The sequence below is a fragment of the Bombus huntii genome, unplaced genomic scaffold (assembly GCF_024542735.1).
Source record: "Bombus huntii isolate Logan2020A unplaced genomic scaffold, iyBomHunt1.1 ctg00000260.1, whole genome shotgun sequence".
NCBI classification, from domain to species: Eukaryota; Metazoa; Arthropoda; class Insecta; order Hymenoptera; family Apidae; genus Bombus; species Bombus huntii.
Window position 1 is genome coordinate 21,727 of NW_026099472.1, and position 17,438 is coordinate 39,164.

General features: G+C 35.4%; 1 protein-coding gene across 20 annotated transcripts; it reads right to left on the reverse strand.

Annotated features, from left to right (window-relative positions):
* Nucleotides 1-193: 193 nt before the first annotated feature.
* On the reverse strand, nucleotides 194-17,417 carry LOC126877860 (hematopoietic prostaglandin D synthase-like). Of its 20 annotated transcripts, none has more exons than XR_007695401.1 (6): nucleotides 16,817-17,400; nucleotides 15,582-16,734; nucleotides 15,001-15,043; nucleotides 14,870-14,912; nucleotides 13,444-13,739; nucleotides 9,814-9,988 (listed from the first exon to the last, which is right to left on the reverse strand). XR_007695401.1 is itself a non-coding variant. In XM_050640333.1 (5 exons), the coding sequence occupies exons 3-5, from the start codon at nucleotides 2,958-2,960 to the stop codon at nucleotides 562-564; spliced, it is 393 nt and encodes a 130-aa protein (XP_050496290.1). In that variant the 5' UTR covers nucleotides 2,961-2,977; nucleotides 7,652-7,850; nucleotides 16,817-17,142; the 3' UTR covers nucleotides 194-561. The 20 variants fall into 20 exon arrangements, 7 of the variants coding, with proteins under 7 accessions (XP_050496290.1, XP_050496291.1, XP_050496289.1 ...); XR_007695398.1 differs by lacking the exons at nucleotides 13,444-13,739; nucleotides 14,870-14,912; nucleotides 15,001-15,043 and adding exons at nucleotides 10,071-10,366; nucleotides 11,497-11,539; nucleotides 11,628-11,670 and having other exon boundaries at nucleotides 9,820-9,988; nucleotides 16,817-17,397; XR_007695400.1 differs by lacking the exons at nucleotides 13,444-13,739; nucleotides 14,870-14,912 and adding exons at nucleotides 10,071-10,366; nucleotides 11,497-11,539 and having other exon boundaries at nucleotides 9,820-9,988; nucleotides 16,817-17,397.
* Between the last annotated feature and the right edge of the window lie 21 nt (nucleotides 17,418-17,438).

Here is a 17,438-nt window from a genome sequence, read left to right on the forward strand (position 1 = left end):
GATTGTTGTTCAACCTGAACTATTCACGCCAAACGTACAGAAAACAGCGCAACTAAATAACTAGATAGCGACTCGACTTTTACCAAAACGCAATCAACACTCTCTTGGCAACGCCACTCGCAAACTCTGTCTCCGCTCAACTCGCACTCGGCTCCTCGACTCACACTCTGTTTCTCGACTCACACTCCTAGGCCCTTTTTCCTAGGCCCACCGCACACGTGTTCTGCAGACGCTCGTAGCCAGGGTCACGTAGGTCTTTTCCACGAAACTATGCACTTGAAAAGACCGATGACACATTGATGGACCCAACGGCGCCTCGGCTCTCGCGACATTGTTCATAGTTCGCCCGATATTTCTTAGGCCTTTCGTCCACGATACTACATATATGTAGTGGTGTACTGGTCATCTTTTTTCCACACGTTTTTAGCTTTTTAGCTGTTTGTGTATGGGCGCCTAATCAGCCAATCAGAAATAGCCGGTATTCTATGAATCCTTTTCTTCAATGCTCGAAGAGCTGGATATTTATCCAAAGCTGATGCCCCAAACATATACTCGAAATTTTCAAGGGCCGCTGCAAACACGAAGTCCGCCCATGTCGTCTGAAAAAAGGTTTGTATACATTTATTTTGTACCTCCTCTATTAAACAATTTTTTTAATTTACCTTGAAAAATGTGAAAAATCGAACTCTTAACTAAAGATCACTAGCTTTTTAGGAAGAATTTGGATTTTTATTTTATTGTCAGAATTTAATGGATAATTTTAGAAATTTCAACCTTTGGAGGTATTTGTTAATTAAAAATGACAAAACTGGTATTATGTAAAAAAGAGTAATGTGTATCCTGAATCAATGTCGAATGGAAATTAGACAGTTCTATAAAAATAAGCCTTCTCACGATTCCACAACTTCATAGCTTAATTAAATACAATTCTTCGGCGATATAATTACAAATATATTTACAGGAATTGTGTAATATGATAAATATCTCGTTAAAGAAATTGAAATCGTAAATTCCGCGGATAACCAGCGTTTATCATATAGAGATAGGGATTTGCAAAGAATAAAAGTTGTAGAACGTTGAAAGGCGTTGAGAGAAACGTGATGTTATCCCGTTATTCGTTAACGCAACGCAGTTAAAAAAAATCCCGTAGGAAGATTATGATAATAGATAACCTGAGTCGAGTGTTTGTCGGGGGATCTAAAAGATTCTTTCGAGTTGAGCGTCTGAGATTGCAGAGAAGAAAATTTGGAAGCCATCGAATTTGTGATGTCGATAGAAATCTTCAGTTGGAATCGTTGTATCATAACGTAGTCTGCTTATTGTCGATAAGACATTACTAAACTAAAAGTGACTACTAAAAGTTTCTATCCTCTAAATTCTATCTACGATTCTATAATCTAAAAACTGACTTTTGCAAACAAACTGTAACATTCGCTTAACGGAAAGACATACGTATCTTGTTTGTACTCGTCTTTTCACAATGAATTCTTGAACGTCTGTCTCTATGGTGAGACAAACGCAAAGTCATCTCATCAGTTAATCACCTTGCTCCAAATCTTCAAGAGTATCGACGAGCACGTCGCATATCATCGCATCCCATTCGTCCTTTCCCATTAGATCGTACTTCCTCGCCAAGTATCGCGCCACAGCGTTACTCTGCGCTACCGGTTTCCCGTCTATCTCCAGCACAGGCAGCTTTTTATAAGGCATTGCTAAGAACAAACATGGCTCATATGAACACTGTGTAGAGGGAAACGAACGATAGGAAATCACAACACAGCTTCCGAGGCCGTTGCGTTCTTGTGAATAGATGAATCGAAATCATTTCGGTTTTAATCAACATGGCCTAGTAAAGAAATACAGAAATGTCTTCTTTCTCCTTTTTTTCTTTTCTTATGATTACGATGGACAGGGTATCGCGTGTTTTTGACTGTTGAGAAGAACCTAAAGTTTTTAAAATCAAGGATAAAAGATCGAGTATAAAATTTGTAATTCTCACGGAAAGGAACGAATCTGTCTGATGCGGTGTACTGAATGTACGAGGAACGATCAGTATCGTTTTGCGGGAAGACCTTATGCAATGATAGTGGACTTACAACTGCGAATAAAAAATTCACGTCGCATAATACCAGACACGGAAAAAATATTAGAAAATGTACACGGTTCTTGTAATGAAAATTGAAATGCAAGGAATATAAATCGAATGTCTCTTGCGAACGTAATTTTGTGTTTTACACCGACAGGATTGATTTACAGACTTACGTTGATTTTTGGTTTCTCTATCTGCAAGCGACATATAAGATTATATCGAAGACTATGCTGCGTAAAACTTTTATTATACTATTTACGATAGAAATGTCGCAACGGAAGATCGAATTTTATGTCTGCTTTGTTCTTTCGACTTTTTAGTTATGTTCTTGTTCATATCCGAACTGATTTCAATTTTTTATCCTTTTTTCCGACAAGTCCTAAAAAGTTTTTAAATTAACGAGAAACGTAGAAGTATTTTTGTATTCCTATTTTAAGTCACCTATTTACGGTTTTCTCAAAATATTCGAAATGCTTCGATTCATTGAAAACAATAAAGATTGCAATACAAAAATTCGAGAATCGTAAGTGAATTAAGTTGGTATTCGATAAACACGATATTACGGAAGCAAAACTTAATGAAAAGTTCGACTTTATTCCGTATGAAATTTTACTTTAAGTAAGTTTAGCCTGCACGTGAAACGAAAGTTTTATATACAGAAAAGTTTGAGTAAATGGTAGATACCTGAGAGTTGAACGATGAAAGTAAAAATCGATTCTTCACGCTTACAATCCTTGTATTCAGGCCAGAGTTCTTCGGGGATCCTCTCGTCGGTATACTCGATGCCAGTATATGCAAATATGTACCGTATATGTTCGGCACGACCACGGGCATTGAAGTAGATTAGTTTGTAGGTAGGTTCGTCGCTCATTTTCCTTGCTCTGTCAACTTATCGAGAAAAATGATACAATTAACTCGTGTAATTAACAGACTGTGTGCGTGTTTGTGTGTATAGAGAACAATTTATTTATAGATGGAATAATTCGTATAATACGCAAAATAAATCATTTAGAAGGCTGGAATATGTGTTTTTGAAACAATTAATTATGTCGAAAAATATTTCAAACGAGATATAATTATGAAAAAAATAATAATTAAATGTATGTAAATGTATGTAATAATAGTTAAATGTATGTAAATGTAATAATTAAATGTAATTAGTTGTGAAAAAAATAATAATAAAAAATAAATAAATGTAAAAAAAGAATTAAATGTAATTAGTTTCTTTTTACGCACGCGATATTATTGGCGATATATGAAGGTCAACTTTATCTTTTTAAATAGATATATTTATACATATATTTATAGATATAAATACATATATTATATAGATATAATAGTATATATAATATATATAATAATATAAATGTCGAGTCTGAATCTCTGAGTCCGAGCTCGAGGCGCCCTCCCGGGGAGGGCTCGCGGGAGGTAGCGGTTCTGCGTTGAAGTTCTCCATCGTCCGGTCGCGCGTGGGGTACCTTTATTGTCGATAGTTACACGAGTGACGAGGGCCTCAGGCTTGATAACGAATCCGTGACCAACGGGAGGACAGGTTCCCTTGCTCTAACTCACACGTGCACCACTCCCTGCTCGTAAGGCACTCGACTTCCTTCACCGATCAGCTCTCTAGCAAGACTGCTCGTCATCCCAACGACGCCACCGAAACAAGACTCCGGTCGAGTGTCTCAGTACACACGATCCTCCGATCGACGTACGATTGCTATCGGTTTGGACTTGCGATTGTTTCGTTATGGCTATATTAGGGTCTAGGTTGCAAGGTTAGGGTGTTTTCCTGAAGTTCCAGAGGGGCCCCGGCGTCCTTTCGTCTCCGACTCGGCCATCCTGACACTTACACGTCCTCGTGTGTGGCCTGCTGGCTTAGTCTACCCGTCGGGGCTTCCACCACGCAGGCATCGACCCGGCGCTCGTCCTCGGGGCAATGTTTTTCTTCTCGCCGCGATGGACAGCGAGACGCGATGTGTCCCGGCATGTGGCAGTGAAAGCACAACGCTTTTGGTGGTGCAGCCGGTCGGCTTTCCTCCGGGCGTCGGGGGTCCTTCTTCGGTTCCCACTTCGCCCTCTTGCGGCATTCGAATGTCGGATGTCCGTAAATACCGCAGTGGCCACACCTGGTCCAGGGGGCGGGTGACCTGCCTCGTTTGTTTCCGGAGCTCGCTAATGACCTCCACGACGGGGGCGTTGGCCACTCCGTGTATAGGAAGGGCTTCATTTCTCTTTGGAATTGTTTCACCGACGTGATGTCATTCGTGAGCGCTAGTCGTTTAAAACGTTCATCGCGCGAGCCCAGCAGATGGAGGGCGGTGGCGGCGAGTACCTCTTCCCTGGTTGAATTTCGCCACTTCGACCCCAGGAGGGTGATGATACGATTTCCGTACGCTCCTGGTGTTTCGCCGTCCCGCGGTAGTTCCTCGGCTACCTTGATTAGCGACGCGGCTGCTACTTCTTGGCCACCGAAGTGCGCGGCGAATTGTTCCTTAAAATCTGGCCAGGTGAGCTCGTCGCCGTTCATTATCTGCGTAAGCCAATACGCTGCCGGACCCTCTAGGGCACGGTTTAGGGCAGAATACAGTGCGCTGTTTTTCAGGCGGTGGTCCCTCATGAGCAGGCCGACGGCTGTGCACCAGGCGGCTGGATCTGCGTCCGCGGCTTCGGGGTTGAAGCGCGGTAGCGATACCCAGGTTGCCCGGTGTCCTTTCTTCTTCTTCTTCTTCTTCTTCCTCTTCTTCTTCCCTAGCGACCGCTTTAGTGCGCGCACGATACTCTTACGATCCCGTGCCGACAACGTGTGTTCGGATGCCACTTCTGATGTCGAGTCTGAATCCGAATCCGAGCTCGAGTCACATTCCGAGTCCGAGCTCGAGGCGTCCTCCCGGGCAGGGCTCGCGGGAGATTGCGATTCCGTGTTGGAGTTCTCCATCGTCCGGTCGCGGGTGGGGTACCTTTATTGTCGACAGTGACACTAGTGACGAGGGCCTCAGGCTTGATAACGAATTCGCGGCCAACGGGAGGACTATCATATAAAAAGCAACAGGATACACGAAATAATATAATTCTGACTAGGACAACATAAACGCAAGAAGTGTTGATATTGAAAAAAATATTTAATTTTGTATATAAATATTTTCATATTTAAAAAAGTTTCCGGAAGCAGGAAGATTTACAAACAAATAATATCATAAACCGAATGTTTCATGATCCTTTTCTAATTAGAGTGTGTCACAGCATGTGAGAACGTTTCTTAAAAATATGACTTATTGCAAATACTTAATCGCAATTATAAACGATTAAGACCTTCTCACAACGAGGCAATCTATCCAAAGTATAAAACTCGTTATACTTGATGAGAAAACAAATCTCTACTTAGGTTTCATTTCGTTTCATCGCGTTTATAAAAAGTGAATTTGTATGAACACATCGTGCAATTTAGTAATTAGGACCGTTGATCTCGCTGCAACATAGATGGATAGAAAAAAGCCATTTAAAATGATACAACGTCGGGAAGACAATTATGAAAATTATAAATGGAACACAAGATAAAATTGTTTAAGATTAATTCTTCTTTTTTTTTTTTTTAATCGCGAGTGTTTGCAAACGAAGTTTCAATCTGTTTACAATGATAGCAATGAGAGGAGGATGTCTATGAAAGTTATAAATGCGATATTGAATAACATTTCTGCGAGTGGGTTTGTTTTTCGCTACAAATGTTTTTTAAACGAATCTGCAATCTGTTGGAAACAACGGAACAGTAACGGGACGACTGATAGGGAAATAAAAAGGATCGCGTTTTATTTGAACAGACAAATCTTTGAAATCTATTCGAAAGTCTATTTGAAATGGTACGAGCTCGAAAAGAACGGTGAATACTATAGAAGAAGGATTAATTAAAATTCTTATTAATCTGTACGCTTTGTATATTAAATACCTTGATCGATGCCAAGATAACAAATTATTATACAAAACAGTGAAGTATCCACGTCTGACATTAATATTGAGTATTACCATTACTGTAATTTAATTTTTAACCGATCCTGAATATTCCTTAGAACGTAAAAAGTATAAAATGTTACTGTGCATTTCAAGATTAAATGCACTGTAATTTAGAAACAGTTATGAAGCGGAAACAAATAATTTATTCAGAATAAGAATTCTACGTAATCATGTTAAAAAAAACGTACTTATAACGCGTTTAATCTCCAAATATGTAAAGACAATAAGGGAAAAAAATTAAACGAAGAATCGTATTTTTTGTAAATTCACACAAGATTTTATCCAAAAAAAAAAATTGGCCTGTACCAATATTTTTATTTGTCGTTACAAGTTACGAGGGTATTAAAAAATTGGCCACGAATGGACCAGAGATAAGAATTTATCAGACTTGCTCTCGTAAATTTCAAGACGTTGCATCGGATATTCTTGAAAATCTTTGGACAATGGCCTCGATATTTCGCAGCTTCTATCCTCGAAGCGGAAGAACTCGGCGTTAAAAGCGACAGAACTGGAGAAACCCGGTGACCGCGAGCCTTTCACGCTCTCGACAGATTTCTTATCCCTCGTAATCCTCCCGGTGTCACCCAATTTCCACCCTCGTATTGCGATTTGTTGCTTCCAACGAGGCGACACCTTGTCTTGTGATTTCCTTTTTCGTCGCGTGAAACACGACCGAACACTTGTTCAAACACACAATTCATATTTATCTAACTCGACAAAACGCCGTGTCATTGAAACAATAGCATTCTTTGGCTTTTATGTAAATTCCAATAAATTATGATAATGTTCGTGGAGACATTATTGCTACCTATTTTATCTGTCGTGATCCAAATTGATTTGTGGCTACGTATGTATATATATATATATATTTGTATTTTCTTTTGTTCTTTCTTTTTAATTTATGTGATCTGAGAATTACATTTCTGAGAGTTCGGTGAAATTCGATGCTTTATTTTTATCAGTAGAATCTTCCTTGTCATTGTCAGAGCGCAGACGTTTACGCGTTTACGGAAAGTTTAAGGATACAAAAATACAGAAAAATGTAGAAAATATGCAAGAATATGTAAAATATCGAAAGTACAGTACTTCTAATAATACTTAGTAGCATGCTTACAAACAAATTTCTTTTGTATTTCTTGAAATTGCGTAAAGATTCGCGGTAATTATCGGATTTTTGTCCTCTTTTATCTGCTTTTTTTATTCGCAACTTATATGAGATATGAATTAATATTCAACGACGTGCGCTCTGTGCCACGAAATGAATTATCTCGCGTTAAGACTGCGGCAATTCTTACGTTTGATATTTCATTTAACGAACAGCCGCGCGTTCCTGAGTTTAAAAACCGCCACTCTGAACTTACGCTGAGAATAATATCAGGAAAAGCGAACGAGAGATGATTAGAAAGAAAATGCGAGGAGCAGTGAGGGGGATATTACTAGACTGCGCTTTTTTGTGCAAGTATAGCAGGATGTTTGGGAGTGTAAAATTTTAACGAATGCGTATAATATGAAAAAATATATGAAATATCCAAGGTATAGTTTTATTAAACTTACTTTTTATAATGCTTCGTAGGTAAAACAATTTTCTATCCAGATTCCACTTTCTCAATTATATTTTCAAAAATGCTCGATAAGGAGTACAATTTTCTACCCAGGTTGTACCTTTCTAATTATATCTTCCAAAATTCTTGATAGGTGAAACAATATTCCACCGACGATTTACTTTTTTAATTGTATCCCCAAAAATATGGACCTGCTTAACGTTTAGATATTATTATTTTTTTCGTTGTTACTTGATACGGCTAGCAATTAAATAGTGAGAATAAGAAGAATTGGAAGTGCCATTTTCGAAAAAGAATTTTGGTTTTAAATTGGAAATTAAATTTGGTTTGGACATATATGACACAATTTGTATGAACAATGAAGAGTACGAATCTACGAATTTCGAGGTAAAAGTATTGATATATGTATCGATATTTCTGGTCGTTACAATATCTCTAATCAATACAAAGTTCTAACTGAATGTTAGAATGTTAAACGTTAAAACGTTTAAAACGTTAAAATGTGTATCGAATCGTTGTAATTCCAAAGATGTCAATTGATGTAATGTAATAATAAAGTATAAAGTATAATAAAGTATAAAGTATAATAAAGTATAAAGTATAATTTCGTCTGTGGTATAATCTTTCTATTCCATTTTGTTACGTCGCACCGCGAGCAATATGGCAACCAGATGTCACCGGATACTCGCAGCGTATCCTCCATAGTTTCAAGTACCTTGCATAAATCTCATAGATTTCCTAGAAAAGGTCCTTCAAACCAAACAAACGTCTGTTTCCGAAGAATTTCTAAAGACTATTGTCTACCCCGACTGGACAAGGGAAAGTTAGTTTTTCTCACGTATGCTGCAACTTTCCTCCCACTAACCACTTTCTCTCGAGGGCGGTTAAGACCCTTCGTTAACCAATTAACAACGAAGCCACTTCCTTCACTCTCCTAACTAAAATCGTCACCAACAAATCCGATGGTCCCGTGCGCTAGACACACCCATCCTTAGCTTTCCTCCGAGACAGCATCGTCTCCCAAGACAGTTCTGATTTTACATCCTTCGAACGGCCAATATCCTTCCACCGGGTAGGACACACCCACAGATCAGTCACTTATTCATCTCGTACATACGCATCAGCGTAACTGCCTTCGTTATAAGTTGTTGGAATAAACGGTGAAATATAACTTACTATACTGTGTCATATTCATTTAACCACCTCTTATCTTAACCGAAACAGGGGAACGATTACTTCGCGGCGTCTATTCACCGAATCGTAGCGAGAATTTACGCCTCTCGCTACTGCGACTGCGTCTCTCCGCGAACGGTCGTAACACATTGATCGACAGAAGTACTAAACTCTAATAACATAAATTTATATATTTTCTATTTCCCAGCCACCAGTTTTATAGATTTTTCTATCTTCTGTACTACTTTTATCCCTTTTATTTTTTCTTACATGAGATTATTGTAAATTTAATATCATTTGTTCGCAATATTTGTTATTTATCTTTCCTTGAATTTGAAATTTCGCGCTTCAATGTTGTGTGTTGTTCGACGTTTTATCGAACGATGTTTATCGAACTAGTTTATGAATACATACATAATCATTAAAGAATCTATAAACCTTACTAGTTTGTTTTTACTAAGTTTTGTTACAGAAAACATGTTCTCATAAATTTTCAACTTTAATTTATGGAAATTTATTAACCTTAAACTATAAAATCATTCAATGAGTCTTTCCGGATGTTTTTATGTAGTCATAATTTCACATAACAGCACAGCTCCACCAATAGGATAAGAGTTACGTGGAAGCAACAGGGGGGAAGAAGAACATATATTGATCTAAAGGTTATTTTTGTCTCATTCAAGTTTCTGTTAACCGGCTTGGAAATTTCCTGTGCTTGTTTCGACTTTGAAGTCTTAAAAAAAAAATTGTAAGTAAATAGTATATATATAGTATATATATCCCGAGTCAATGTTTCTCTTTATAAATAATAAACCGTTTAAAAACTATATTTTGTATGTTTTTTCCTTATTCATAATTAAATAATAAATATGAAATACTTCTACAGAAAGCCGACATCCTTCAATTAACCGAACAGCAGATGATTTAAAAATTAGTAGTTGAAAGAAATAAATGTTATTACATGTTCATAATTGATCGATAAATTTAAGTATACAATTAGATAAATATAGTATACTTTATTAAGACCTAGATAAAAGACTTTTTTCTCGTTTCTCTCCTCTTACTTAATCACTAAGAGTTATATAACGTTTATTCGATAATTCTGCTTCTCCTGACCTTTCCACAAATGGTTGTTTATATCTCGACATTCTTGGTACTTTTAATCAAATTTTAATAACAGTACTTTACTCGTCAGAAGTAAATAAAAAAGCTCTAAGTAGAAGCAAGGATTTACTTACCTTTCCTTTCTCGAATCTCAGTTAGCAATGTTGTTCCTCTTGAAAGATTTTCCAAGTTTCCAAGACAATTTCCACGCTGGTAACATTGTATATATTTCAAGTATCGTGAACCACAGGAACTTGTTGAGGCAATATTGAAGAAAGCAAAGAGAATAAAGAAATTGTAGGAACTATGAGAGGCTACTCCTTCTTTCACAACTTATTTTCTCTTCGTTTGGGGGGAAAAACACAAATGAACGTAACGGTTGGTTTCATATACGTTTCAGCTATCTGCTACTGTCGCATGGAGGAGGATCCTGAAAGGAAGGAAGCGAGGATGAATCAACTTTTGAACGAAACAATACCATTGTACCTGACTAAATTCGACCAGATTATTGGCAAATATGAAGGATATATCATTCCTTCTACCGTAAGATTTTTTATCCAAATTTAATGTTAAAATTTTTAGTCTTTGTGCAAACTGGGCCATGTTGTCCATAAAAAATTATTGAAACTTTGTTGCGACAAGACAGCTTTAATTGTTGAGAGCAGAGTGTATCTTTAAAATTCACTCCTGTTAGTTTATGTACAAATGAATTTGCCAAGATCTTCAGCTTTTAGATAATTATTCATGTATCTTCCTCATCAAGTTTGATAGAAATTATTACTATCGTAATCAAAGCAAAGATGAAGATATGTAAAATCATTTCTCTGGATATGACACTCTTGTTTAATGATTGATAAATGATACCATTCGAAATATCATATTTATATAATATATAATGATACTTATAAGTGTAATCACTTAAGTACAGATATCTGAATTTTTCTCACTGTCACTGACATAGATACGTATTATCGTTCCTTAGATTACTTGACCAGTTTATTTCTTTCATCACTGTGTTATTATATAATAATAATAAATAGTCACATTAAATTAATTTAGTATGATTATGTTGTTTAATAATACGTGTTTCATTGCAAAATATTTAGCGATTGAAGAGCTCATAGGAAACATGAAAGTGAAAGAATACTAGAATCTAGAGTTTACGATTTCAATTTCTTTAACGAGATATTTATCATATCACACAATTCCTGTAAATGTATTTGTAATTATATCGCCGAAGAATTGTATTTAATTAAGCTATGAAGTTGTGGAATCGTGAGAAGGCTTATTTTTATAGAACTGTCTAATTTCCATTCGACATTGATTCAGGATACACATTACTCTTTTTTACATAATACCAGTTTTGTCATTTTTAATTAACAAATACCTCCAAAGGTTGAAATTTCTAAAATTATCCATTAAATTCTGACAATAAAATAAAAATCCAAATTCTTCCTAAAAAGCTAGTGATCTTTAGTTAAGAGTTCGATTTTTCACATTTTTCAAGGTAAATTAAAAAAATTGTTTAATAGAGGAGGTACAAAATAAATGTATCCAAACCTTTTTTCAGACGACATGGGCGGACTTCGTATTTGCAGAGACCCTTGAAAATTTCGAATATATGTTTGGGGCACCAGTTTTGGATAAATATCCAGCTCTTCAAGCATTGAAGAAAAGGATTCATACAATACCGGCCATTTCTGATTGGCTGATTAGGCGCCCATTCACAATCAGCTAAAAAGCTAAAAACGTGTGGAAAAAAGATGACCAGTACACCAGTATATATATATGTACGCTGGCATTGCTATGTTGGTAAATGTTCGATGTTATACGTGTCGTAAAATGTAACAGTTCTATTTAAAAAAAAATTTTCGTGTCTATGAGTACGTTAAAAGTTTAACTATAAAAAGTCTCATCTGAGCTGTGTTCCTTTATGTGAAGGTATTATTGTGTGTAATATTGTGAATTACGACTTTTCCTCTCCGATATTCGTGAATTGAATCACGGTCAACTCAGCTTGAACTAAAATCCTAACTAAAATCGTCACCAACAAATCCGATGGTCCCGTGCGCTAGACACACCCATCCTTAGCTTTCCTCCGAGACAGCATCGTCTCCCAAGACAGTTCTGATTTTACATCCTTCGAACGGTCAATATCCTTCCACCGGGTAGGACACACCCACAGATCAGTCACTTATTCATCTCGTACATACGCATCAGCGTAACTGCCTTCGTTATAAGTTGTTGGAATAAACGGTGAAATATAACTTACTATACTGTGTCATATTCATTTAACCACCTCTTATCTTAACCGAAACAGGGGAACGATTACTTCGCGGCGTCTATTCACCGAATCGTAGCGAGAATTTACGCCTCTCGCTACTGCGACTGCGTCTCTCCGCGAACGGTCGTAACACATTGATCGACAGAAGTACTAAACTCTAATAACATAAATTTATATATTTTCTATTTCCCAGCCACCAGTTTTATAGATTTTTCTATCTTCTGTACTACTTTTATCCCTTTTATTTTTTCTTACATGAGATTATTGTAAATTTAATATCATTTGTTCGCAATATTTGTTATTTATCTTTCCTTGAATTTGAAATTTCGCGCTTCAATGTTGTGTGTTGTTCGACGTTTTATCGAACGATGTTTATCGAACTAGTTTATGAATACATACATAATCATTAAAGAATCTATAAACCTTACTAGTTTGTTTTTACTAAGTTTTGTTACAGAAAACATGTTCTCATAAATTTTCAACTTTAATTTATGGAAATTTATTAACCTTAAACTATAAAATCATTCAATGAGTCTTTCCGGATGTTTTTATGTAGTCATAATTTCACATAACAGCACAGCTCCACCAATAGGATAAGAGTTACGTGGAAGCAACAGGGGGGAAGAAGAACATATATTGATCTAAAGGTTATTTTTGTCTCATTCAAGTTTCTGTTAACCGGCTTGGAAATTTCCTGTGCTTGTTTCGACTTTGAAGTCTTAAAAAAAAAATTGTAAGTAAATAGTATATATATAGTATATATATCCCGAGTCAATGTTTCTCTTTATAAATAATAAACCGTTTAAAAACTATATTTTGTATGTTTTTTCCTTATTCATAATTAAATAATAAATATGAAATACTTCTACAGAAAGCCGACATCCTTCAATTAACCGAACAGCAGATGATTTAAAAATTAGTAGTTGAAAGAAATAAATGTTATTACATGTTCATAATTGATCGATAAATTTAAGTATACAATTAGATAAATATAGTATACTTTATTAAGACCTAGATAAAAGACTTTTTTCTCGTTTCTCTCCTCTTACTTAATCACTAAGAGTTATATAACGTTTATTCGATAATTCTGCTTCTCCTGACCTTTCCACAAATGGTTGTTTATATCTCGACATTCTTGGTACTTTTAATCAAATTTTAATAACAGTACTTTACTCGTCAGAAGTAAATAAAAAAGCTCTAAGTAGAAGCAAGGATTTACTTACCTTTCCTTTCTCGAATCTCAGTTAGCAATGTTGTTCCTCTTGAAAGATTTTCCAAGTTTCCAAGACAATTTCCACGCTGGTAACATTGTATATATTTCAAGTATCGTGAACCACAGGAACTTGTTGAGGCAATATTGAAGAAAGCAAAGAGAATAAAGAAATTGTAGGAACTATGAGAGGCTACTCCTTCTTTCACAACTTATTTTCTCTTCGTTTGGGGGGAAAAACACAAATGAACGTAACGGTTGGTTTCATATACGTTTCAGCTATCTGCTACTGTCGCATGGAGGAGGATCCTGAAAGGAAGGAAGCGAGGATGAATCAACTTTTGAACGAAACAATACCATTGTACCTGACTAAATTCGACCAGATTATTGGCAAATATGAAGGATATATCATTCCTTCTACCGTAAGATTTTTTATCCAAATTTAATGTTAAAATTTTTAGTCTTTGTGCAAACTGGGCCATGTTGTCCATAAAAAATTATTGAAACTTTGTTGCGACAAGACAGCTTTAATTGTTGAGAGCAGAGTGTATCTTTAAAATTCACTCCTGTTAGTTTATGTACAAATGAATTTGCCAAGATCTTCAGCTTTTAGATAATTATTCATGTATCTTCCTCATCAAGTTTGATAGAAATTATTACTATCGTAATCAAAGCAAAGATGAAGATATGTAAAATCATTTCTCTGGATATGACACTCTTGTTTAATGATTGATAAATGATACCATTCGAAATATCATATTTATATAATATATAATGATACTTATAAGTGTAATCACTTAAGTACAGATATCTGAATTTTTCTCACTGTCACTGACATAGATACGTATTATCGTTCCTTAGATTACTTGACCAGTTTATTTCTTTCATCACTGTGTTATTATATAATAATAATAAATAGTCACATTAAATTAATTTAGTATGATTATGTTGTTTAATAATACGTGTTTCATTGCAAAATATTTAGCGATTGAAGAGCTCATAGGAAACATGAAAGTGAAAGAATACTAGAATCTAGAGTTTACGATTTCAATTTCTTTAACGAGATATTTATCATATCACACAATTCCTGTAAATGTATTTGTAATTATATCGCCGAAGAATTGTATTTAATTAAGCTATGAAGTTGTGGAATCGTGAGAAGGCTTATTTTTATAGAACTGTCTAATTTCCATTCGACATTGATTCAGGATACACATTACTCTTTTTTACATAATACCAGTTTTGTCATTTTTAATTAACAAATACCTCCAAAGGTTGAAATTTCTAAAATTATCCATTAAATTCTGACAATAAAATAAAAATCCAAATTCTTCCTAAAAAGCTAGTGATCTTTAGTTAAGAGTTCGATTTTTCACATTTTTCAAGGTAAATTAAAAAAATTGTTTAATAGAGGAGGTACAAAATAAATGTATCCAAACCTTTTTTCAGACGACATGGGCGGACTTCGTATTTGCAGAGACCCTTGAAAATTTCGAATATATGTTTGGGGCACCAGTTTTGGATAAATATCCAGCTCTTCAAGCATTGAAGAAAAGGATTCATACAATACCGGCCATTTCTGATTGGCTGATTAGGCGCCCATTCACAATCAGCTAAAAAGCTAAAAACGTGTGGAAAAAAGATGACCAGTACACCAGTATATATATATGTACGCTGGCATTGCTATGTTGGTAAATGTTCGATGTTATACGTGTCGTAAAATGTAACAGTTCTATTTAAAAAAAAATTTTCGTGTCTATGAGTACGTTAAAAGTTTAACTATAAAAAGTCTCATCTGAGCTGTGTTCCTTTATGTGAAGGTATTATTGTGTGTAATATTGTGAATTACGACTTTTCCTCTCCGATATTCGTGAATTGAATCACGGTCAACTCAGCTTGAACTAAAATCCTAACTAAAATCGTCACCAACAAATCCGATGGTCCCGTGCGCTAGACACACCCATCCTTAGCTTTCCTCCGAGACAGCATCGTCTCCCAAGACAGTTCTGATTTTACATCCTTCGAACGGTCAATATCCTTCCACCGGGTAGGACACACCCACAGATCAGTCACTTATTCATCTCGTACATACGCATCAGCGTAACTGCCTTCGTTATAAGTTGTTGGAATAAACGGTGAAATATAACTTACTATACTGTGTCATATTCATTTAACCACCTCTTATCTTAACCGAAACAGGGGAACGATTACTTCGCGGCGTCTATTCACCGAATCGTAGCGAGAATTTACGCCTCTCGCTACTGCGACTGCGTCTCTCCGCGAACGGTCGTAACACATTGATCGACAGAAGTACTAAACTCTAATAACATAAATTTATATATTTTCTATTTCCCAGCCACCAGTTTTATAGATTTTTCTATCTTCTGTACTACTTTTATCCCTTTTATTTTTTCTTACATGAGATTATTGTAAATTTAATATCATTTGTTCGCAATATTTGTTATTTATCTTTCCTTGAATTTGAAATTTCGCGCTTCAATGTTGTGTGTTGTTCGACGTTTTATCGAACGATGTTTATCGAACTAGTTTATGAATACATACATAATCATTAAAGAATCTATAAACCTTACTAGTTTGTTTTTACTAAGTTTTGTTACAGAAAACATGTTCTCATAAATTTTCAACTTTAATTTATGGAAATTTATTAACCTTAAACTATAAAATCATTCAATGAGTCTTTCCGGATGTTTTTATGTAGTCATAATTTCACATAACAGCACAGCTCCACCAATAGGATAAGAGTTACGTGGAAGCAACAGGGGGGAAGAAGAACATATATTGATCTAAAGGTTATTTTTGTCTCATTCAAGTTTCTGTTAACCGGCTTGGAAATTTCCTGTGCTTGTTTCGACTTTGAAGTCTTAAAAAAAAAATTGTAAGTAAATAGTATATATATAGTATATATATCCCGAGTCAATGTTTCTCTTTATAAATAATAAACCGTTTAAAAACTATATTTTGTATGTTTTTTCCTTATTCATAATTAAATAATAAATATGAAATACTTCTACAGAAAGCCGACATCCTTCAATTAACCGAACAGCAGATGATTTAAAAATTAGTAGTTGAAAGAAATAAATGTTATTACATGTTCATAATTGATCGATAAATTTAAGTATACAATTAGATAAATATAGTATACTTTATTAAGACCTAGATAAAAGACTTTTTTCTCGTTTCTCTCCTCTTACTTAATCACTAAGAGTTATATAACGTTTATTCGATAATTCTGCTTCTCCTGACCTTTCCACAAATGGTTGTTTATATCTCGACATTCTTGGTACTTTTAATCAAATTTTAATAACAGTACTTTACTCGTCAGAAGTAAATAAAAAAGCTCTAAGTAGAAGCAAGGATTTACTTACCTTTCCTTTCTCGAATCTCAGTTAGCAATGTTGTTCCTCTTGAAAGATTTTCCAAGTTTCCAAGACAATTTCCACGCTGGTAACATTGTATATATTTCAAGTATCGTGAACCACAGGAACTTGTTGAGGCAATATTGAAGAAAGCAAAGAGAATAAAGAAATTGTAGGAACTATGAGAGGCTACTCCTTCTTTCACAACTTATTTTCTCTTCGTTTGGGGGGAAAAACACAAATGAACGTAACGGTTGGTTTCATATACGTTTCAGCTATCTGCTACTGTCGCATGGAGGAGGATCCTGAAAGGAAGGAAGCGAGGATGAATCAACTTTTGAACGAAACAATACCATTGTACCTGACTAAATTCGACCAGATTATTGGCAAATATGAAGGATATATCATTCCTTCTACCGTAAGATTTTTTATCCAAATTTAATGTTAAAATTTTTAGTCTTTGTGCAAACTGGGCCATGTTGTCCATAAAAAATTATTGAAACTTTGTTGCGACAAGACAGCTTTAATTGTTGAGAGCAGAGTGTATCTTTAAAATTCACTCCTGTTAGTTTATGTACAAATGAATTTGCCAAGATCTTCAGCTTTTAGATAATTATTCATGTATCTTCCT

Bases quoted from the DNA above. Each gene is read 5' to 3' on its own strand.
- LOC126877860 (XM_050640329.1), bottom strand. The intron at 1,713-2,773 runs GTATCTACCATT...GTTTGTTCTTAG, and splicing joins TTTCATCGTTCAACTCTCAG to CAATGCCTTATAAAAAGCTG. The intron at 600-1,544 runs GTGATTAACTGA...ACCTTTTTTCAG, and splicing joins TCTTGAAGATTTGGAGCAAG to ACGACATGGGCGGACTTCGT.